A 23,833-nucleotide genomic window follows, 5' to 3' on the forward strand; every position below is an offset into this window, starting at 1 on the left:
TTACATGTGTCAGTTTTCAGAAAAGGGAACTGTTGATCCAAAGTAAGTAGAATTTAATTATTCTTTTTTTTTTTTTTCCAAACCAGTATTATTCATACATACGAAAAGAGTTTCTTCTGGGTGCTGTGCAAGACTTCAGAGTTTTCTTTCTTTCTTAGTAAACACTTGAAAAGTTACCCTCTCACTTGTACTGAAAATGACAAATGCTGTCATTATGACACTACCATAAAATAGATTCACTCTCTGGCTAAAAAAACAATTAAGCACTGACAGCATCAAAAAGAGCAATGGTAGCATGTACTATTTGGATTATGATTTCTAATAATGATAATCAGCTCAAGCATAAGTTTGAGTTATTACAAGTAAATATAAGGCCACTTTGCTTTGTTTCTCAGAACTTTATTCTCATTGCTACCATATCCAACGTGTAAAACATCAATCACTGTGATTATTTCACTGTGATTATACAACTATTTCCATAGTTGTATGTTGTGACTTAGTAATCATGTAAGACTTGAATAGTTTTTCCCCTTCTTGTTTGTCTTTTTCATGCCAAAAACTGAGAGTAGTTATATTCAGAAGGAAGATTTTTGATCTGATCTCTGTTCTCTTAGTCAGTATTTTGCCTGTTGTGAAGTTTGGATTATTTCAGCATTTTCTGTTCTGATAATCAGTTGTGGTTCTCTTATGGCCTCACACTCCTGTGAAGACAACTTGGTTGTTTGGCACTAACCCTCAGTGTTAAGCCTTATGGAGGCAGGGGTTCTGTTTTTCAGAATCCCGATCGGGGTACTGAGAACTACATTTGACCCAAACTCCTTCCAGCAGGTGGAATGCAAAGGTTATTCAGGTCAGAATAAATAAATTCAATCTTTGGGATGCTTTTAGGTTTGGCCTTGTCTGCTCATTCATGGGGTATGAGAAGGAGAAACCTGGCATAAATGCAGTTACTGCCCTGCGCTTGGTGGTTAAGTTCCTGGCAATGTTTATGCTAGCTTTCTGAAATACAGACCCACAAGGAAAATCAACTGGTTAAGGAGACTACTCTGAATAAGAAAACATGCACACTTTTCTTGATGTTTGTTAATGTCCTTTGGTATTAAGAAAAAAATTTATTAAGCACCTAAGTTTATTAAAAATAGACATACTAACAATATCTCTTTTGTTTTAGAATCTCAACCAGAATCCAAGGACTCTTCTACCCAAATTTTATGGGCTGTACTGCGTTCAGTCAGGAGGCATTAATATTAGAATTGTTGTAATGAATAATGTTTTGCCACGAGCCTTGAAAATGCATTTCACATATGATTTGAAAGGCTCCACATACAAACGGAGAGCATCAAGAAAAGAGAGAGAGAAGTCCAACCCTACATTCAAAGACTTGGATTTCTTGCAAGATATGCATGATGGGTTGTATTTTGACTCTGAAACACACAGTGCGCTAATGAAAACACTACAGCGGGATTGTCGAGTGAGTAAAACTTACTTAATTATTTAAAGTTCCATGTTTGTATTCATTCTAGATTTACTTCAACAAAAGAGAGAGCAGGACGTGGCTCTGGATGTTGTTTAACCTCTGTTCCTTTCCATGCAATTTATTTAAGGAAAAACTATGGATGTCAAAGCACTGATGAAGCCAGTGTTTTAGTTAAGCTGATGGGATTTGAGATCATAGAAGGGAATATCTGAGCTGGAAGTGATCCACAAGAGTCATTGACTCCAGCTCCTGACTCCATACATGGCAATCTGAAAGTTAAACCTTATATATAAGAGCATTGTCCAAATGCTTCTTGAACACCAAAAGACTTGAGTCCATGACCAATTCCCTCGGAAATTTATCCAAGTGCTTGAGCACCCTCTCACTGAAGTCCTTTTTCTTACTATCCAATCTGAACTTCACTGATGCAGCTTTAAGCCATCCCTCACATCCTATCATCAGACACCAAAGATCAGCACTACCCTTTCTAGATTCCCTCATGAAGAAATTGTAGATAGTAATGAGGCTACTCCTCAGTCTCCTCTTTTCTAAGCTGAACAACCTTAGTATCCTTATCTGCTCCTCACAAGTTCTTTCATGATCACCGTTGCCCTCCTTTGGACACATTCTAATATTTTTGTATCCTTTGTGGAGCCCCAAACTGCACATAATACGTGAGATGAAACCACACCAATGCTGAGTATATTGGGACAATCACTTCTTTCAACCAGCTGGGTATACTGTGCACCCCGGGATACATTGCTGACCATCCAGCCCAGCCCCTAGATCCTTTCCTGCAGGACTGTTCCCCTCTTTGTTTGTACATCCAGGATTACATTGAGCCACCTGTGAAATTACAGATTAATATAGGAAAGTAGTCCAGTAGAGATTTTTTAAAATTCTTATTATTGCTTTCCATTAATTGGGAGATTTTAGTGATTTTTTTTTTGAGATGCAATTAGCTCTGAGGTACCATGGTTACATATGATAAAACTGTATGTAGGTATGCCTCTAAGTTAACAAGAGCTAGGAAACTGGATGGGTGAGGCATGTCTAGTGGCAGCAATCTTCTTTGTGGAGCAAAGTCATTTCTTCCTCAGCTGAAAGATAGTGTCAATGTCCTCATACCCTTTTCCTGCCTTGAAAATGTTATCTGCCATTGTCCTTTGAGAGCACCTTGGTAAATGGAATCAGTGCCTTTTGTGGACCGGGAACATTGTTGTAAAATGGAATTTCTTCTGTAGCAAATGGTTAGTAAATATAAAGTAGGAAAAAGGGGAGTTTCACAAGGTTCTTAGGAGTTGTGGAATGAAAAGATTGGCTTTGTTTGAGGGGAATCCTACGAGTTTCCTAATAAAACAGCAGAAAGGGTAGGCTGAACTCATTACATTAAAGAGGCATCTTGAACATCGCAGTTTGTTGTTCAATGCCACCTGTGGTGCAAGATGGAAAGCGTTGTTTTTGCACATGAATAGCAATTTTTGTTTGATTATCATAGAATTCTGCAATGCCTTGTGCTCAGTTTGTAAAACTGGGTGACCTAATGTTCAGCTGCATATTCAGCATGAGACATTTATCTAACACCACACACTGTTCTTTTTGTAGCCTCTTGCAGTTAAACGTTTCCTGATATCCTGCCATGGGGGATAATGCAGAATGCATCAGAATGTCACATCTGGGGATCTGGATGCCCTTTTGTGCATCACACCCCCACCCCTGCCCCGCTCCTCCCCGCCCCGCCACTTACTGAAGGTTACGTACCAGGTAAAAGCCTGGAGGGATATACTGTATAGAAAATAATAAACAGTATATAAAAGAGAGAACTGGACTGAAAAGTAAAAACAAAAGTCAGTCATTTAATTGTTACATATAAATACCACATACCAAGAATTTACCTGTACTTTCAAAGAACTCTTTAAGTACTGAATTAAACATCAGGTTTTTCAATGTGTAATCTTAGGTTAACAACTCTAAAGTCAGCCTAGACTTCTTAAAGGCCCAGTTAAATCATAAGATTATCAAAAGAAAATAAGAATTTTAATCAAGATATGTGCATAAATGTGTATATATACACTACAGTATAGTATGTGTATATGTGTCTGTGGAGAGAGAGATACACAGAACGTTATATGTACATAAAAATTTTTTTTCCTATTTAACATCTTACCCTCTGTTGCAAAATAAAGGAAACAGATACTGTTATCTTTCTACAGCTGAATTTGCTCCACGAATGAGGCTGGATCTACCTGCCTTGTACTACTGCCTTTAGAAAGAATATAGATGCTCAATCCGTTTCAGGACAAGGACATAAGTTTTGCCACTGCTTTCTTCTGCCCACGTGCTACTTAAATGGCTACTTAGTGCAAGTGATAACTGACTTGGGGCTTCAAAACCTGTAATCTCTTTTTCCTTTTACTCCAAAGTGAGAAAGTTAGTGTAGGCACTGGAATTAAAAAAATCATTAAAGGAAGGAAATGTTTGACCTTACCAATATTGTAGGGCTAAGAAATTACCTTCTGTGTTGCTTAAGTTTGGATTATATTTTCGTTGTTCATATTCTACAAGCAGAATCAGTAAGCAAGGGGTTTTTTTCCTGCTTCTTTAATAAACGTTCACAGCTGATAGCCACTTAAACTCCGTCTCTAAGCGCAGAGGTCTGGCAGAACTTGCTGGTGATGACAAAGAAGGTGATGGGCACCTACTGTGATCTGTGTCTAGTATCACTGTATCACCCGCCCCATTCACACTACAGCCAAACGTCACTAAAAATGAGTAAGTTCATTTGCCTTCATCGCTTTCCTAAAAATCTTTGCTTTGAAGCCTTATTCACTTCAGACTGCTTAATTTGTAAAACCAATGTGCCTGTATTTTGTGGAATAGTAAACATAGAGTATTGAAAGGTAGCTTCAATAGCTGTGATTTATGTTTAGTAATCATGCTGTTAGCTACTGTGATCCTTATATAAAAGTATGAATTATTAAAGAATAGAGCAGATTCTCCAATTTCCAAATAAACCTAGTCTCATAAATATTAACAGAAACTGTTCTGATTATTAACGAGAACAAGAATTAAAAGCTTTATGGCAACATAAGCAAGTACTAGGTAAGGACATTAAAGACAGTTTAAAGTGCATTTGGGGATTTTTTTTTTCCTCAAAAGTGCATAAAATTAAGCTCCACACCAAACTTAGCTGCTATTGTGTTTTGTTATAAACGCCTAATCCTTCAAAGTTTTTTTCTCTGGGGAAGGATTACTTAGGTGGGGCAAGGGGTAAGCTATGGCACTGAATGATATATTAGGTAGAAGTAACATTAGCATAACTCTGTATGTGAAAGGCTAAAAGTGAGTTAATAGTAGTATTCTATTTTTCATAATTGAAAATCCAAGTAAAGCTACACATTCATTATTACTTATTTGCTCTTTTCTGGAGCTATTAAGCAGTTTGATAAATACAAATTACCTCTGTTCTGAGCAGAAAGCAGGGGGAAGATACCATTCTCTTGTACAAGGAATTCACAGTCCAAACATAAAAGTAACAAAGTTTGTCTTTTGATCATCCCATGTTAAAAATGAAGGTGGAGTTTTATAGAGGTCCTAAAATTACTGTAGTAAAAGTACACCAGCTCATCTTATCAGAATATGGTCCAGTGACTTGATTATGGAAACACTCTTATTATCCTCCGTGTAATTCCTTAAGGTACAGAAGAACTGACAATTCTAGTAAAAAAAAAAAAAGTCCCTTTTGAAACTGACCATGTCATAGTTACAGAGAGATACTATTAAACAAACCGTTTCTTGTCTAGTTACCTAACAAAGCATATTAATATAACTTTGAGCAAGAAATGTGAGTTCCAGGAGATTAGATAATCTTAGGATTCTGTATTTGTAAATCCTTGCTGCACACACTCATACAGATACAGAATGTTCTTGAATGTCAGCTAGTGATATGCGGGAACTTGGGGTGTTCTATTAAAAATAGCCTGGTTGTGTTTTTCCGTTTCCATCTGTTGTTAAATCCAAGAGAAAAGAAAATACAAGAAGGCTAAAAGAAGGAGCGCATGTAAATGCAGTTAGCTCTAACTGGGCAAATGTGAAAAAAAAAATTCCAAATATTGTTCCTCTTGCTCTTTACTTTGCTGTTAATGTCTTCTTAGCAAGATGCTTACCTGTATGTACTCAGATAACCTTTCTGTTAGACAATGTTCAGTTTCCAGTGTTTCTCCCTCCTCGTTTATTTGTCCTGAAACTGCAAAGACATGATATACTAAGAACAAACTGGCAAGGCAACTCGCTGTAAAACCGGGCAATTTTGTCTTCCAGTAAGTAACTAGATTTTCCGTCTCTACAGGGAGAGTATTTTTTGATCTATCAGTTGAAGTGCTAGAGACCTACAAGTAGGCAAATTATGCATGTTTTATGATTTCTTGTTGGGTATATCTTCTGAGTTCGTGAAGGTGGAAGAATAACTTTATTCTCCTTTCCATAAGTAAGTGAAAAGAAGTGAGATTCAAATAATCTTGCTGTTTCCTTCTTAACTTCTTTGAAGGCATATCTTGCTGCAGATGAGGAAACCAAAACCTTTCCTTGCATTAGAAAATTAGGATAATGATTAGATGCCTCGTGGGAGTATTGTGAGGGTTGTTTAGCTAATATCTTCCCCACTATCTGGGGGATTAAATTCTATGAACACCACTTTTTGTCTGCTGCTCAGAGTAGGAGTTCAAGTCATGCTTTTTTTTTCTCATTGCTTAATTTTTCAAGATGTGAAGGACAAAATGCATTGATGCTAAGACTTCTAAGTAGAATTAGAAACCAAACATCATGATTCAGCTTTTATAGAGTAATTTTTATTAATTCAGATAATTTTAAATGGAAATTAAGTCTGTTTATTCTGAAGTTGTGTATTACCAGAATTATTTTTTATTTAGTTTGATAGAATACTATTCTGGTTTCTTTCCTTTTTCAGACTTTCAGTAGCAGTGGTTGGAAGTTATCATGTTACTGGAAAAGCAAAAGGCATGGTTTCTTAGGGGTGTTCTCTACAGTTCACATAAAAATTTCATGCAAGTGTTGAGGAACATTCTAAACAAAAGTATGTGGTTATCCATTTTTCATTTGTAAGTTAACATTAGAAAAATTAATATATTGATACCTGTATGGCAAAATAACTGTTATGGAAGCAATTGTGGCCATATGGTTTTTAAGAATAAACTCTTTCAAGATGTTTTTACTAGCAAGAATTGAATAGCTTTTTAGAGTCTGCATTTTTTTATTGTATTAGCAAAGAACACTATGGACTTTTCTAAGGGAATTTCATTTTTAAAGTGACTGACTAACAAAGAAGCCTCTAAAGACAAAGAAATTCAAAGCTGAGAAAGAAGGTCATATCTCATAAGTTTCATCTGCTGCTGTTTTTGCCAGTTGCTGCAAAAGTCTTAAGCTTTATGACATGAATGCATATCTGTTTTGTGCTGAGGCGACTGTGACAAAGTTATCATATGATCAGATTTGTCACTGGGTTTTTCAAAACCCTTAGCAGTGTGTACGGGTGATGTTGGCTTTTGTACCCTTTTTCTCCCTCAAAGGGTCTACACAGACTATTCTTCAGCACAAAATTCTACAGCATGTCCTGCCAAACAGTAGTGTTGGCACAGCTTGAAGTATTGAACTGCAGTATAGGGCAGGAGATAATAGATGGCATGGAGATGGAGAAGAGATGGCATGGCATGGAGCTGAAAAATGTGCTTATCTTGGATGAAAGATCTCTTCATCAGTACTGATAGTTTTAGGGAAAATGAACACAGAATGATACTGCAGATCTCTTGTATGTTTACATATTATCTCTTCTGTAGTATCAACTGAAATTCCAAATTTCTCTTTATTTCAACTTGGAAAATCAGAAACGAGATTGTCATTTTTAAGAGTGCTAGTTAACAATATGTTTAAAGAATTCTGTTGGAATGGGAAGTGACTCCACATACTTGGTGAGAAGCGGGTCATGATTTATTTTCTCGGAATAGATTGATTGTAAACCCGACCCATCACTAGTCATTTGACATTTGCACACTTGTTTCTAAAATGCTTATTTTGTGAGATGGTCCTTTAGTTTTGGGGATTTTATATATCTCCTTATGTTGGAGAGTAATTATTGACATGGCGTAAATCAGTCTTTCTGGTATTCTGGTTCATATGTCACTTTTCCATAATGCTTGTAGGAGATGTAGTGCTTGCTTACGTGGTTATCCTTCTAGTTTTTGTATTTTGTAAGCTTGTGAAATTATAGTTTTTGAGCAGCATTTCCCCTGATTCTTTTATGAAGGTGACCTGCTGACTTGAGTTGTTTTGCATGGTTAGCAACATGAATGCAGATTTCTTTGTCAGACAGTACACAGCTTGGGCTGGCTTTATCTAAAATGAAAACAAAATTCCATGCAGAAATAGTTGCTTTGCTCTATTAGTCAGTGGCTGAGATAGTTGAGTGTAACCATGTTTGAGATGATTCACAGAATGCTTTAACATCTGATTAAATCAGACAAAAGAAAATCGCGTTCAGGGAGTAATTTTCCTGCGTTCCGAAAGACTGTATTTTGTGATGCCATCTCACCGTGTTTTTTAGGAGTATGAAAGCAAAATAGTGCTTAAGGCTAGAAGGGGATGAATGACGCTTGCCATCTGGAAGTTGTCAGAGCAGCTAACGGTATTTGGTGACCAAGTGACAACATCGTGTCGATAGACTCTGTGTAGCTAGTGAAATAACACATATATAAATACAAACAAAATGAACAATTTAATGTTGAGTTAATGAACTGAACGTTTACTTATCAAATACAACACTTAATCATGCTGTGTACTAACGAATAAGGATACGCTTGCTGAAATCTCCCAATGCCATTTTGCTAGCCAGATGCATTTCAGAGTGGCTGCATGAGTAAAGATTTAATTTCTCTCACATGGATGACATCAGGTGTTTTACAGGGCTTTCTCCTTTTGCTATGAATATAGCCCTTTAATACTGTGAATTGTCTGTTTTTTTCATTGGGTCAGGGTCTTGTTTTGGTATCTTTGTAGCAAAAACTTGCTGCTGCTTCTCAAAAGCAGTTCCATGTAAAATCATCAAAACTATTTGTAAGCAACCCTCACCTCTGGAAAAGGCTTGTGCCTTTTTTTGTTTTCAGAAGAATCTTATGAAAAGAAGCGGCTTACTCTGCTGCATTCCCTAACTTTTCCTTGGCAAACCAGATTAATTTGTACAACTGTGTGCACAAAATGTTACATATTTAAAAATTATTGATATTTTTAATATAAATGATGTTATGTAGATGAGAAGCCTTCAGATGTATTCAGATGGAAATCCCACTGACTGAAGTAAAATTTGTCTTAATACAGACTGAAGAGTTTGAGGTAAAGGAAATTTTTGTTGAATGCTGATGTTTGAGATTCTTGCTATTCTGGTTAGTTAATTCTTATCAGAATTTTCCATAGAAATGAATGGAAGTAGAACATGCTTAGATCTGGTCAAAGGATGGGTGTTTGCTTAAGGAGTGGCTGGTTTGATTATCAAATTTCTGAGGTGCGGTAATCAGAACTGTGTATCAAACCAGAAGGCAGACAGAGGGGCAAATCGTATTACGGTATCCTGAAGATATGGTGTAGACTGGACAGTGCTGCTTCTGCGTAGGTCCCTGAGTAGGGCATCCTGGGGACAAGGGTTAGAGTCCCTATGCTATGTGCTGTTTACAAGAATATGTACTGCAGTTAATCCTTTGGATGTGCAGGTGTTTCATTTTCATAATGAACAGGAGTAACAAAATAGCTACTTGTTTTTGAGATGTTTTTCATTAATCCTAAACCAAAGTCTTGAATGTTCAGAGAGATTTTTAGTCCATTATATAGTAGAAGTACTATGGGTTTGAGTGAGAGTGGTGAATTGATGCAGTGAGAAAGATTAACTTTATCACATAAGAGGTCCCTGTGGAAGAAGCAGCAGCGCATTATATATTCCATGAGGCTACATCGAGTCCTAGACTTTGGGTATGTAATTAGTACAGTTCGATCATAAGGTGCCTAAAATAATCTAATTCAAAAGGGAGTAAAGAATAGGTTGAGGGCAGAGCTGTCAGCAAAAGTGGTGATGCTTTTTCCAAGCTTGACAAGCTGCTGTAATATGGCTTTGTATAAACAGTGTTACTGACTGTAACACTAAGGTAAATATTCTTAGAGGTTGAATTGTATTTTATTTTTGTTCAGCCTACTAAGAATTTACTTTCAGTATTTGGTGGCAAACATCCACTGATTATGTATTTTTAATGAATAGATTGTCTGGTAATTTCTATTTGAGAAAGTCTGAGTAAAAGATAACAATATGCAAGCAGTAAAGAAAACTTATTTGTCACCAAGTGTCTGTGCCCTTGTACCTGTTAGCCATGCTATTTTTGTGATTCGTAATGATAAAACAGGAAGCTATTAGCCACCAACTTTGCCACACAATGTGCAATAAAATTTCAGTATCTTGTCTAGTAATTTAGAATATGCTTTTTTGGGGGGATACTGAAACCCTGTGTGAGTTCTGACATCAGAGGATGCTATGAAATGCTGAGGGCGATACATTAGCAGCCTTTCTCTTGTTCCATTTGAACTAACCCACACCTGTGCAGGATTCCTCTGAGCAAGATCAAACCTGCTGTGTTCTCTGAATAGCTCCTTTGTGCTTGGAAATCAGAATGAGGCTATGCCTTTCTACTCTTAGATTACAGCATGTTATGCTTTGATTCTTCACTTAATGTTTTCAATGGTGCTAAATTTAACACACCATATTCCTCATGAAAGATGAATGTCAGAGATTGAAAGAATTCAGCTGTCTTGTACCTTTGGCTTCTACTTAATATAATGAATACATAAGAAAAACAGATGGAACGGAAGAGAGCTTTCCTGCCTCTTTGCCTATGTACTCAGACTTTGGAGTTAGAGTTACCTCTGGGGATGTGTTAAGTAGTAGACTCTCCTTTCCTTCTCTTAAAGTTTGCAGATCACTAGACGTTTCCTGGTTATTGCCAAAAAAGTTTCATTTTGGATTCGCAAAAATGCGTCTTAGAGTTCACAAGCTATCTCAGTTTTTTGTAAATATTTGTAAAAATGTTTATACTTCGATAGTCTTAATCAAAATGACATACCTGGAATTACTGCTTTTTGTCTTCTCTACAAAATCACATTTTGTTCTTGTTCATATAAAACCATGTAATATTGCCTCCAGATTCTGTAGCAAAAATTACATCATTATCTTAGGGCATTGTTTGCCAAAATGTGTTCATGAATCATTGCAGAGCTGCATGAGGTAAAGGAGGGTGAGTGGCACAGCATATTCTTCCTGGTTGGTATCGATTTTTCTCTTCTCTACTCAGCACTGCTGTTATATAAGATATTTAACACACTTGCCGTCTGCTAAAGGTTTGGTTGTATGACTAGATGTGATCACAGCTTGTTTTGTTTCGTGTTTGCATATTGACTTGAACCATATTTCCTTTTAATGGCAGTGTGCCAGAATTTATAGTGATGTAACTGACTAGAAACTCATGGTGGTACACGTGCATGAAAGAATAAATGGAACTTGCCTACTGACAGAGACAAAAATGGTTGTTAGATCTAGAAGAAAGATGGCTGGTCGGTTAAGTCATGCTTCAGAAATAAAACTGCCTTTGCAATTTAAATAGGCCCTGCTTAGCCTAATAAAGGGAAATGCATGATTTTTTTGTACCCAGATCCTGTCAGCTGTTAATGAGAGGATGGTAGCAAATGTGGTGTATTGACATTTGAAAGTTCTCTAATCTCAGTTATAAACAGGAAGGGAAAGAAGGTGGAGCAGTCTAGGCAAAAATGTGCAGTAAAGGCTGGAACGTGCATTAGATGTTAAAACTGCCTGTAGTTCATAAGTCTATGGTGGAACTATTAACTGATCATTTGCTATAAATAAAAAAGGTACTGATTGTACTTATATTTCTTCACTACAAAAGTTACGGTTCAGCTATGCATTTTTTTCCCACTTGCAACAAGAGCATTGAGCTAATTAGGTAACTAGCATTCTTGACTTATGTGAGGTAGCAAAATATTTTTGTTTAATTATAATTTCACGCATTTTTCCTAATAAGAGAAGCTTGTGTTTTGAAGGCCTATTTTTACTTAGGTTTTCAAAATGCTGCTGTGTAATTGGTATCGCAGGCTGTTTTCTATTGCAGTACAGACATTTCTTCTTTGTTTTTAGGTTCTAGAAAGTTTTAAGATCATGGATTACAGTCTGCTACTGGGAATCCACATACTGAACAGTAACATGAGGGAAAAAGAGGAAGAGACTTCCCAGAGCACATCAGACGCAAAGCGTCCAGGAGGGCAGAAAGTTCTCTATTCCACAGCCATGGAGTCTATCCAGGGCCCTGGGAAGTCAGGGGACTCCATCACCACAGAGACAACAAACACGTAAGTGGCATAACCTCTTCTTAAGGTTACTACAAAAACTTGCATGTTCTGTTTATTCTGTGCTGCTTGGTATTAAGTGGCGAAACATTCAAGAGTACACTGTGTTGCTTTTTTAAATTTTTTTAAAAGCTGGACCATCAAGATTTGCTGCAGAGCAAGAAAGTAAAATGTTGGTTAGTATATTGGTCATCTTTAAATACTTTATAGCAAATTTGGTTAGTTCAGAGTCACGTACGCAAAAGTGCTTTCATTTATAAAAGAGCTGTTACAAGACAGCTATTACAAGAGTCCCAGGTATAATCTAATTTTAACTGGAAGCAGCCTGATAAGCCATAAGCAAAAAATATTAACATTGAAATGGCTATTCCTACAGTAGTTATTTTCATCTCAAATTAGTATACTCAGTACATAGAACTGTATCATCAACCACCGAATTGCAGTCATATCCATGTGTGGTATCTCCTGAGACTTCTCTCTTATTTTTCCATCTAACAAAAACTGCAGTAGAAATGTAAGTATATAGACAATAGTTACTCTGTTTCAGTTTAAATACGTTCAGTGTTAGTGAGCTCATTCATGATTCGTATTCTATATAACTACTCCTTTGTTATAATGAGGATTTAATTTCAAATTAAGGATTTGTTCTCCTGGTTCTCAAGTGAGATATCGGGTAAATACAAGTAATGATGTAAAACATGCTTAAACCTACAGCAAACAAATGGCAGAATTATATTTAGCATTTGTAGAGAGTTTCCAGATGTTCAGAGCTCTAGAATATAAATTAAACATAGAAGAATATCACTCAGTTTTTACAGCATTACTCACGTTCACACGGAAGATGGTGGATGCGCTTGTACAGTGGCAGAAGTGTTGCACCAGCATTCTAGGCTTTTGGGTTTGTTTTTTTAATGAATCCAAAGCTGATTATATAGGCCATCAAAGAAAGCCCCAGTGGTTATTACATATGAAACCCATCCTGGGCTCCCACATCACTTGAGCTAAGGTAGTCTGCCCAGATCCTGAGCAGTGTAGTTCCATGGCTGAAAGCCTACTGCAGTGGCTTAGTCCTTCCTTGGCCGCTTGCACTATCTCTTCTCTAGTATTGACATAACTGATAGTGCAGCAAACCTCACTGAGATGGATGAAAATAAGCCTATTTCTTACAAAAAAGACCTCTAGGTCAGTGTTCTGCTCTGGTTCATTGTAAGACCATACAAGCCTGGGGATGAGAACAGATACCCAGCAGCAATAACTGCTACTTATACTGGATTGAATTTGCAGTCAGCTTCCAGGAAAAGCCGACAGAATGTGGTTTTATAAACCACTTAACGCTTCTGGAGGTCTGACCAGTTAATTGAGCTGGAGTTTACTGTAATGGGGTCTTACAGTCATTTAAACTCCACTTGTTCCTACGTGGTTTCTGTTGTACCTAGAGTAATAAAAAAAACTTTTAAAACTTTAAAAACTGTTTTGTCAGGGGAAGGGACTACTGCACTTAAGAAGCAGAACTGGGAATATATTTCCAACTGTGTCTTTGGTAACTGTTTCTGCTGTGTATTTTTTTTTATTTCTCAAACTGTTAAAAATTTGGAGGCATTGCATGTGTTGCATTTTCAATCTCTTTTTCTTCCAGTTTTGTAGTGAGTCCATTCGTGTCAACAGAAGCTGACAAACTGAAAATTGGATTTCAGTTTCTGCTTCTGAAAACAATGGATCTTTTTTTCCAGGTGGTGGAGTAGGAAGAGAGGGTTTTAGGATGAGCACCTTGTTCTTTAAGGTCATGGCTGGTTAAATGAGTGGCAATCCTGGCTGTCAGGTTTCTCAGCTTGATACTGTTACTTTTGTCACTAATCTGTGTGTAAAGAAATTTTGGAAGAGCACATCCTTAAGTTTTAGTGAAAAATATACCAAACAACCTTTTCAGACTTGGAGTAATGTGCAGTTTTATTACATTGATCAGTAAAGTGAAAAAATTCTCCTTTAGCTAGACAAAATTATTTATTTTCTTTAGTAATAAACCCATGTATACTTTTTTCCAATTTTCAAATCACCTAGATATTTCAAATTCTATCTAAAAGTTATCCTAAAATGCTCTTTGTTTATGATGGCTATTTACCACTGGAGGGCAGGTACTTTAGGTTTGCTGTTTAAAATCAGTTGTATGCTAAGTTACACACATTTGGCTGACTTTGCACTGTGTCATCTAGCTGGAACTTTGTGCTTATTTCTTTGAGTTTGCACATGGATACAGTTCACCTGCTAATTGATGATCAGAGATGTCTTAAAAGATAATCTATGTTTTTGTTGTTTCTCACAGAATGGGAGGTATTCCAGCTAAAAGTAATAAAGGAGAAAAACTGCTTCTATTTATGGGTATCATTGATATTCTCCAGTCTTATAGGTAAGTTGAATTTCAAGTTTTTATTGAATAAAAATGTGGAAATTTTATAAAGCAGTTCTGATTTTGTTTTTATATGCTTAGGTTAATGAAGAAGCTGGAACATTCTTGGAAAGCTCTTGTATATGATGGGGTAGGTAGATTTTTTTTTTAACTGCTAGTATTTTAGCTAAAGGAATTTTGACTTATGTTGGTCAGGAAAGAGTATATTTGTAGTCTACCATCACCAGGTGGTTTGGGCTGTGGCTGAAATCTTTTTAGGTTCATTTCTCAATACATGCTCTGATTTTATATGTTGATCCTTCAAAAAGCAACTAAAATGATCAGCTTGTCCTTACAAGTTACATAAGACAATAGCGACTTAGCAGGACATTATGTACACTTTCCAGTTACAGAATCAATGTGAAAAAAGCATTTCAAATGCTAGGAAGATTTTGCAGAATATGGCTGTGTAATACATAACTCATAATTCTGTAAATGAAATACTTAAAAGTTCTTTAAGAATTAATCTTTAAAAAGAATTTACTTACAAGGATTCACTTCTTTAGATTACACCTGAAATGTATGATATAGTTTACCTAAGGTGTTCAGCTTTCTTGAAAATTGACTTGTGATTTAGTTATGGAAAATGTGACTGAGACCTTTTTTAATCTTGTAGGATACTGTTTCAGTTCACCGACCAAGTTTTTATGCAGACAGATTTTTAAAGTTTATGAGTACAAGAGTTTTCAAGAAAGTTCACGGTAAGTCATGGCTTTTACTCTTCTAGATACTTTTATAATCATTACTTTATAACACTCCTGTCTTGGCAATAAAAGAATCCTTTCTTCAACATCATGTAGCACTTACATTGCTGGAAGTTGAATTTCTTCACTGGAGCTAATGGGATTGTCCTCTAATAGTAAAACTACAGAGAATTATTTGCTATGTTGGTTTTTTTTTGCATCAGGTGCATCTGGAGGTAAAATAGGTTCCCTTATTAGCATTGATACAAAGATAAATTTAACAATCTAATGATGTGTCCAGTCCCGTATCTGTTATTTGTAGGGATAGCTCCTTTGATTTTAATTTATTTAATGTGCAAAAGTAAAGTTTACATGCTACCCCCAGCATGTTTGAAAGGAATTCCCTATATGAATTACAGTTCATATCAGGTTTTATTTTCACTAAAACTTCTACCTCTGGAAGTTCATATTTTTTAGATGGCAGTAGCCTTTGTTACTCTGCATTTTGTCTTAAAGATAGTATCACTTTTCTCAAGACCGGTATCACCTGTTTTTGGAAGGAATCAAATTATTTGGTGTGAGCTTGTGAAATTCTGACCCTGTCCATGAAAACCATGTTAGAGTCATGGCAGACTAGATTATACTATATCGGGTCTAAAAGAGTAAGAGGAGGAAAAACTGATAACAAACAGCAACAACAAATCAGAAGTGTAGGTGGTAAGTACTTTATTAAATTACTAAATAGGAAGAAAAAGAATAGGGCAGATTGAAAGGAGAAAGCTGAAAGTAGCTGAACTAAAAGGAAAAAAAAAGATTTTAAGTAGAATGAAGGAGTCTTTAGAAAAAAAAAAATATAGAATTTCTATTAACCCTAATTAGTGATTCCCTGTATGTGTGATATGTTGTGACAGCTATTCAGGAAAATAAGACTTTTGGAGAGTCTCATAAATATTAATGAATTGATGGATAATTCCCCTATGAGTTGATCATGCTACTGAAAGGAAATTCAGTCTAAAGAATCACAAGTGCAGAGGAGCTGCAGTGGTGACGACCACTGAGATGTGTTTAGTGTGTGTGCAGGGAGGAAGGCTGAAGGGAAGACCTGATAAATAAACCAGCAAGGCAAAGATCAGTGCTTGGGTTCACTGTGGCCCAGACTACTCTTTGGGGAAACACTGTTCTGGTTATCTGAGCAATGAGGGTTTCTTCAACAATTACAACAATTATAAGATGTACATATCAGCTGCTTTAAAGAGTGTGTATCCATAATAACTTACTGCTTTACTGCCAAATTATTTTTTTAAATCTCTGGAGGTGCTGAAATTGCACTTTTGTTTTTTCAGCGAGAGAAGGGATGTTTCTGCTTAGCCCCTAGGAAACTGTTTTGTGACTTTTAAGACTTTCTTATTATAAAGCAGGGTCCTTGACAAATGAGTATAAATTGACTGGCTAGAACTATGTAGTTTATAGAAGAACTTATACTCTAAAATGGATCCAAGTTAGCAGTTTGATAATTCCCCTCATGGAACTGTATTTGGTTTGGAGCTGAATGTCAGAATGTGGAGTGGAGACTTGGCTCGGGAGTGCTGAGCATATGGCGTTGAATCAAACTGATAGAGGGTTTTCTGTAGATACTTCTTTGGCTATTGTTATGCAGGTCTCTTAACATTGTCATTAGTTATTTGGAAGGAGAAACAAGTTTGTGTGGAAATAGAACAAAATATGAATGCAGGATAGAACTAAATGAGATTTAAATGAAACAAGAATGACTACAAATACTAGCACAATTTAACAACTTAAGGTGTTAAATACTTCAGAAAGAAGTGAGTAACATAACAATAAAAGAATCTGACATAATGTGACAAAATAGGAAGCAAAATTCAGCTGAAAAGAGGAAGGAGCCTCCTTTGAGGACTCTCAGTGTACAAATCATCAACATTTTGAAGTGTTTATTTTACCCAAAGAAGATGTTTGACACATCACTGAAGTGGAAATTCTGCAGTAGCACATGCATCATTATATGGGAGTAGTTCACAGCTCAAGGAAATTATCGTGACCTCTCAGAATATTCCAAATGTCTTTTCAGTTTTGCTGTCTTGTATATTAAGAGATCTGAGGAAGAGCTGGAAGGAGGCTCTTTCAGCTCTTCCTCAGATCTCTTAAAACCCTGGAGTAATTTAGCCAGAGTACTGGTGGAAGCTCTGTTGTCTGAGGCAGTACTCAAAGGAACAGCTCTGCACTAACAGAGAATAGGGAGCAGGCAGGTTGATACTTCTGACTGTTGGTCAAAATAAATGTCTCATGCAGCCGTATGTGTTTCCTAAACATTTGAGGCTTTTTTCAGTTCTTTCTTGACTGCTAGTTTTATGTCTGTCTTGTATATTAAGAAATCTGAGGAAGAGCTGGAAGGAGGAAGGAGCCTCCTTTCAGCTCTTCCTCAGATCTCTTAAAACCCTGGAGTAATTTAGCCAGAGTACTGGTGGAAGCTCTGTTGTCTGAGGCAGTACTCAAAGGAACAGCTCTGCACTAACAGAGAATAGGGAGCAGGCAGGTTGATACTTCTGACTGTTGGTCAAAATAAATGTCTCATGCAGCCGTATGTGTTTCCTAAACATTTGAGGCTTTTTTCAGTTCTTTCTTGACTGCTAGTTTTATGTCAGCACAAGACACAACCTGTTCTGTATTTGAAAGCTACAATGTACAACCTGTGTAATTTTCTTTCTAATCGTAATTTGTCCGTCTCATTTTTCCAGGCTATTAATCTGTCTTAATATCCCACTCTTATTGATCTGCTCTGCATATAAGGCTATTAATCTACTTCTATACAGATTAATGGTTAAAATACATTATCATTCTTCCATAAAGTAAAGAAATGCGAGTGTTCCTGCCTTTGGGAACATTGTTTCTAAACTTCCAATTAGACATTTCAGTTTAAGCTCTTAAGCCCTTTGTGAATGTGTGCTTTTGTTTCCCAGGTGCACAGCACAAGCCTCCATAAAGAACAACAGAAACGAAATAAAAAGATTCAGCCTTAGGCAGAAGCTAGCTCAGCAGCTATCTACTATTGTAGTATCCCAGCATCCTGGAGCTGTGCATCTGATAGAACAACAGAAATGAAATAAAAAGATTCAGCCTTAGGCAGAAGCTAGCTCAGCAGCTATCTACTATTGTAGTATCCCAGCATCCTGGAGCTGTGCATCTGATTCTCTTCTTCAGTCTTTAAGCCAAGTGGTGCTCATACTTCGAATCTTGTAGCAGAGTACCATATTAACTGTTGCAGTGCCACTGAAGTAGCCTTGCAGCCAGTGCATGGAGGAAATAAAAAGATTCAGCCTTAGGCAGAAGCTAGCTCAGCAGCTATCTACTATTGTAGTATCCCAGCATCCTGGAGCTGTGCATCTGATTCTCTTCTTCAGTCTTTAAGCCAAGTGGTGCTCATACTTCGAATCTTGTAGCAGAGTACCATATTAACTGTTGCAGTGCCACTGAAGTAGCCTTGCAGCCAGTGCATGGAGGTCAGCAGCTGGCAACTGAAAAATGAGCTGGCTGACATCCTTCTGGAGAAGAACTACAAATGGGGGTCATGGTAGTGGCAATGGTCAGATCCTAGAGTTTCACTCAAAATGGCATTGTGAATAGGAGGACTCTCAGTGTACAAATCATCAACATTTTGAAGTGTTTATTTTACCCAAAGAATATGTTTGACACATCACTGAAGTGGAAATTCTGCAGTAGCACATGCATCATTATGTGGGAGTAGTTCACAGCTCAAGGAAATTATCGTGACCTCTCAGAATATTCCAAATGTCTTTTCAGTTTTGCTGTCTTGTGTATTTTTTTCTCTGTTATTCTGTCTCTGATTATATGGGTTGATACTCTGTAGGAGATTTGTACCTTAGTGATGTCAAAGTTGGTTAACTGACTTGATTTCTTTTGTCCTACGAACAGTAAGAAACCCCAGAAAAAGACAGAAGTACTTCACTTATAGGTGAAATAACAATGCCTTTGGCTCTAGTTTTAATATAATATTTGAAAAGTGGTTTTGAATCTTATGTGTTCTTCATTTGTGCTGGGAAACTCTAGCTTTATAGATGACTTACTTTTCTATATAGTGTTAATGATACGATACGGGATGACATTTTTCAATACCTATGTTCATTGTTAATGCAGCTTTAAAGACTTCACCTTCAAAGAAACGGTGCAATTCCATCACAGCCCTAAAGGCAACATCACAAGAAATAGTTTGTGCAGTTAGCCAGGAGTGGAAGGATGAAAAGCGTGGCATTCTTGCTGAAGGACAAAGCTATGCCAGCCTTGATGAAGAAGGTACTGTTTTTCAAATCAACAGCATAGGCAATGTTTTAAAAGGAATTTTGTATAATCTGTAGAAGTCCTATAACTAGAAAGCTTCCAGTCTGGCTGGTCTTTCAAAACTTGAGAGTCAGGTTATTCTCATGGAGCGAGTTGTTGGTCATACTTGGCAGAATGGACCTTCAGGGGCAAAAGCAAGTCGGAATCAAGGTTATAGTATGATGTTAATACTTTGTATTTCAGTGGATCCTAAAAAAAAATTCAACCAGCCCAGGCAGCGGATTAAGGCTAGTGCCAGTGCTATTCTTTTCACTGATTTTTAAACGATTCTGTCACACAAAGTGGTTACAAGCTCAGTTCATTGATCCCAAAGTCTTTTTGAAGAGATACAGACTTCGTCCCTTTCAGAGTGTATCTGCAGCCTGGCTCAGAGTAGAACCAGCCACCTAATCCTATCTAAAACTGGGTCCTGGCAGTATGAGAATGGTCCTGGAACTTAGTATTCATCAGATATTCATAACATGTTTAATATTTGACCTTGTGGTTGCTCTGTGTTCTGGTGAATGTACTGGCTAGCAGCTGAAATTTGCCATGTATCACAAAAAGAGTATGGGTATGGGCAGATGAATTTTACAATCTCATCAATATAAATGTATTAAGAAGCTTCAAGAAACTGTTGAGCACTATCTGACTCCATACATTTGCATAAGGATTCTTGAATTCGATTTGAAATGAGGTTTGTTAATATTGTTCTTTATTTTTTTTATGTAGCACTAGGTTCACACCACCGGCCAGATCTAGTGCCAAGCACTCCATCTCCATTTGAAGCGGCTTCCTTGGCAACCGCTTTTTCTTCTTCTTCATTGAATGTAGATGAGCATGATCAACGTGATCAACCTATGCTCTATTCTAGCAGGTAAAGGTTGTATATGTGGTAGAGTATTCCCTACCATTTTGCTGAAAGTCTGACATGTGCAATGAAAGGGGACTCTGTGAAAGAAAAAGCAGAAGGGGCAAGTGTCTCTGCAGCTCAGTCTTGAACATCTCCAGCAAAGGAGGGGTGCCATAAGCCCATGGAACTCACTACAAGAAGGACACTGGAGCGTATCCAGAGAAGGGCAACAAAGCTAAGGGAACTAGAGTTGTTTAGTCCGAAGAAAAGGAGACTCAGAGGTGACCTCACCACTCTCTACAACTATCTGAAAGGAGGTTGTAGTGAGGTGAGTCTCAGTCTTTTCTCCCAAGTAACAACTGATAGGATGAGAGGAGATGACCTCAAGCTACAGCAGGGAGATTTAGGTTGGATATTCAGAAAAATTTCTTTGCAGAGAGGGTTGTAAAGCATTGGAACAGGATACCCAGTGAGGTGGTGGCGTCCCCATCCTGGAAGTCTTTTAAAGACGTGTAGATGTGGTGCTGAAAGATCTGGTGTCCTGGTTTGAGTTAGAGCAGAACTAATTCTGTTCAGTGATTTCACTTTCCAGCTCAGTCCCTTCCAAGTGACTGGCCAAGTGACTGCACTGTCTGAAGTTAACGGCATATTTTTGCAGACAGTGTCTGCTTCCAGAAGTGATAACACTTGATATTTACAGTCATTGCCAGGGACTGGTGTGCAGAAAGGCTCTTGCTTATACTTTCTCCTGTGCAGACCAAGGTCACTGCTAAACCCTGCGTACCACGGTGGGGGTGCAGTCAGTAAGAGGCTGCACCTGCAGAGAGGAGTGAACAGGACAGGTGACCCTACAGTGACCAACAAGGTATTCCACCCCATAGATGTCACATGGTATAAAGCTGAGGGATCTTGAGGGTCTCACTCTCTCTGGTTGCTTTTTCAATGGCTGGTGTCCGAAGAGGACTCTGTCTGTTCTGCCTTTGATCCCAATCCCTGTGCATTCCTGAATCCAGGTCAGTAATCTGGGCCCTGAATCGGGTTCTCGTCTGCTGCTGAGTCCAGCCTGGGCCTTCCCCAGTGACTGCCCTGCAGCATCAGTGGTGACGATGACGTGGTTACCATCAGGGGGGTTGTATTTGGTGTTGGTATTGTACATATTTGTTTATTTTTCATTTTATTGTTATTATTCTTATTAAAGCAGCTCTAGTTTTCTTTCAATCTGTAACTCTCTCTCCCTTACTCCTTTTCTCTTTCTCGTTTTCGGGAAGGGCAGGAGGGAGCAGTGAGTAATAGAGAGCATCTCTCATTTGCGTAGTGGATGGCCCAGCCCTAACCTATAATACATTGTTTAATGACTCTGGCAGTGTAGGGTGAACAGTTGGACTTGATGACCTTAAAGGTCTCTTCCAACCGAGTGATTCTGTGACGTAAGTATTTGTTACTGTATGTATTATGATTTGGGTCACAAAATAAAAAATATAAATACAGCAAAAATGTTATACTTGGAATTTTTTGTCATGTTTCAAAAGTAAACTGGGCATTAAGGACTTGCTTAGGCCTTAGTCTGTGCCATAAACCAAACCACATTAAGATCTGGGTAGGAAACACTTGTAACTTGGCTGTAGCCTAAAACAGCTGTAGAAAACTGTAATGTGCTGGGAAAAGGGACCTATTTTCAAGCTGATTTTCATTCTGAATGTACAATGCTGAATGTCTGCTTTAAGTTTTTTCAAAATTACTGAAGTTTTCTGAAGTGAATTTCTATGAAACTTCATCCGTGGGTTTGATTAGATCCTGTCTAATTTTAACCCTGGAAGGATAAAAACAGTTGTGCAGTTACTCGTGAGCTAGCTTGAATGAGATCTGAGTTGTGTTTGTATATGGTTTAGCCATGACTAACCAATACCATGCTTATGCCACTAAGTCTTGCTTGGGGAATTGTCTGTGTATGAGCACTCTACCTGGTACACCTGACGTGTGCTGTGTTGTGTCGTTCTGCCTGCTTGCGGATCTCCTTACCTTGCAACATACTGCAGGATAGCCATTTCTTTGTCTGTACTTGTCAAGAAGAGTAACCTCTGAACTCAAGTACCTTGAATTTTCTTTGGAATAGTTTGGAATCCTGGACTACACAGTGTCTATAGAGATCTGATAAGCTTACTCATGTGCCGAGATGTAGTTCTTTACTTCGAACTGTGTGTTCAAAGAGATCCAAGTTACTTTAAAAGCAAACTTGATGCAGTAGGATTTTACCTCCTGTTAAATTTTTACCAATTGCATTTTCATAAGGAGTAAAATGACTTTCAGAGTTACTCGATCAAAGTGATATCTCCAGCTTCCGTTTTCATTAAGTTGAAATAAATCTTACTGATGTGGCACCTTACATAGGTCTGATGTTTTAGTGTAAAAATTTTGAATGAGGTATGGTTTGGGGTGTAACAAGGATGAAGTTTTAATCACAGTTCCACCACAAGTTGTCCCAAATGCATCTGTAGAAGCTTTAGGAAATAGAATTATTAATGAATACGCATTAGGAGAAATAGAGCTCCTTTAATTCAACTTTCGTAAGTCTTGTCCAGTTTGTGACAAAGTTATCTGTAAGACTTCAATGTTCCATGATCTTTAGCAAGATTTAGCTTTGCTAGAAATAAGGTTATAGAGTACTGAGGGTTTGGGGTTTGTTTTTTTTTTGCTTTAAGCATCAAATAAAACTATAGAACTACTTCATATTAGCATCAGTCAGCAAAGGAGAACTGCAGTTGTCCGGATAAAGAGTTCAGATCTACTGCAGATTAAACATTTCACATATAACTCTTTACCCTTCATAAATTAATGGTAGAGAATAGCTGAGTAAGTCCATGATATTTTGCTGTAGATACTGCAAAATCATTCTAAAATAAGATTTTTAGCATATCTACACTTTGTCTGTTTAGGCTTCTTTACTCTCCAGTTGTGATTCAGTCAGTAAAGTAACCTAAAATGTAGTACCTGCTGTCGCTTTTGCTATTACTTTGCATACCCTTTTTAGAAATCAGACTGAAACTGTAGTGTCTGCAGTCCCAGTTTGCCTACTATCACTTCATCAGTACAACAGCATATATTCTTTAACACAGCAGACCTTCCACCAGGATTCATAGATTTGTGGCTTTCTCCATGTCTTGTGTCAAAACAAAAGACCTTGCCCTGTAGCCAAGAGGGTTGCCATGGAGGCTGACCTACTAACATCCTTGCTGGTCTAGATGTATGCTTTTTGGCTAGGGCTTGGTGGTAGCTTCTTTTGATCCAGTATTTGTTTATGTCACAATCTCAGTATGTACAATTCATGAGGATTAGCTGTCCTGTCACAGCCAGCAGCTTTATTTTAGAATTTGAAGAAAGCTGCTAAGCATGCTCAGTATTAAACTAATTTCCCCAAGATCATTCTGGGCACTTGTATTTTTGTACCCACTTCTGCTTTCTTCAGGGCAGGAAGGTTCTTCTTTGTGGCACTAAAGAATATATCCACCTGAAGTTTTATTTAGGTTTTTATGGTATGTGGCAACTTGTTGTGATTCTTGGCACTT

General features: G+C 37.5%; 1 protein-coding gene across 1 annotated transcript in view; it reads left to right on the plus strand.

The window, feature by feature from the left end:
- The window catches only part of LOC104487894 (phosphatidylinositol 4-phosphate 5-kinase type-1 beta), a gene marked incomplete at its 5' end in the record, with an annotated part of 35,796 nt that extends 15,498 nt beyond the window's left edge, over nt 1-20,298 (plus strand). Inside the window, 7 exons of the mRNA XM_010140657.1 lie at nt 1,172-1,471; nt 11,733-11,944; nt 14,262-14,345; nt 14,427-14,475; nt 15,001-15,085; nt 19,238-19,393; nt 20,150-20,298. Coding sequence (XP_010138959.1) covers nt 1,172-1,471; nt 11,733-11,944; nt 14,262-14,345; nt 14,427-14,475; nt 15,001-15,085; nt 19,238-19,393; nt 20,150-20,298 — 1,035 coding nt within the window. The remainder of the gene's footprint in view (nt 1-1,171; nt 1,472-11,732; nt 11,945-14,261; nt 14,346-14,426; nt 14,476-15,000; nt 15,086-19,237; nt 19,394-20,149) is intronic.
- Between the last annotated feature and the right edge of the window lie 3,535 nt (nt 20,299-23,833).

This window comes from Buceros rhinoceros, unplaced genomic scaffold (genome assembly GCF_000710305.1).
Source record: "Buceros rhinoceros silvestris isolate BGI_N320 unplaced genomic scaffold, ASM71030v1 scaffold14287, whole genome shotgun sequence".
Taxonomy (NCBI): domain Eukaryota; kingdom Metazoa; phylum Chordata; class Aves; order Bucerotiformes; family Bucerotidae; genus Buceros; species Buceros rhinoceros.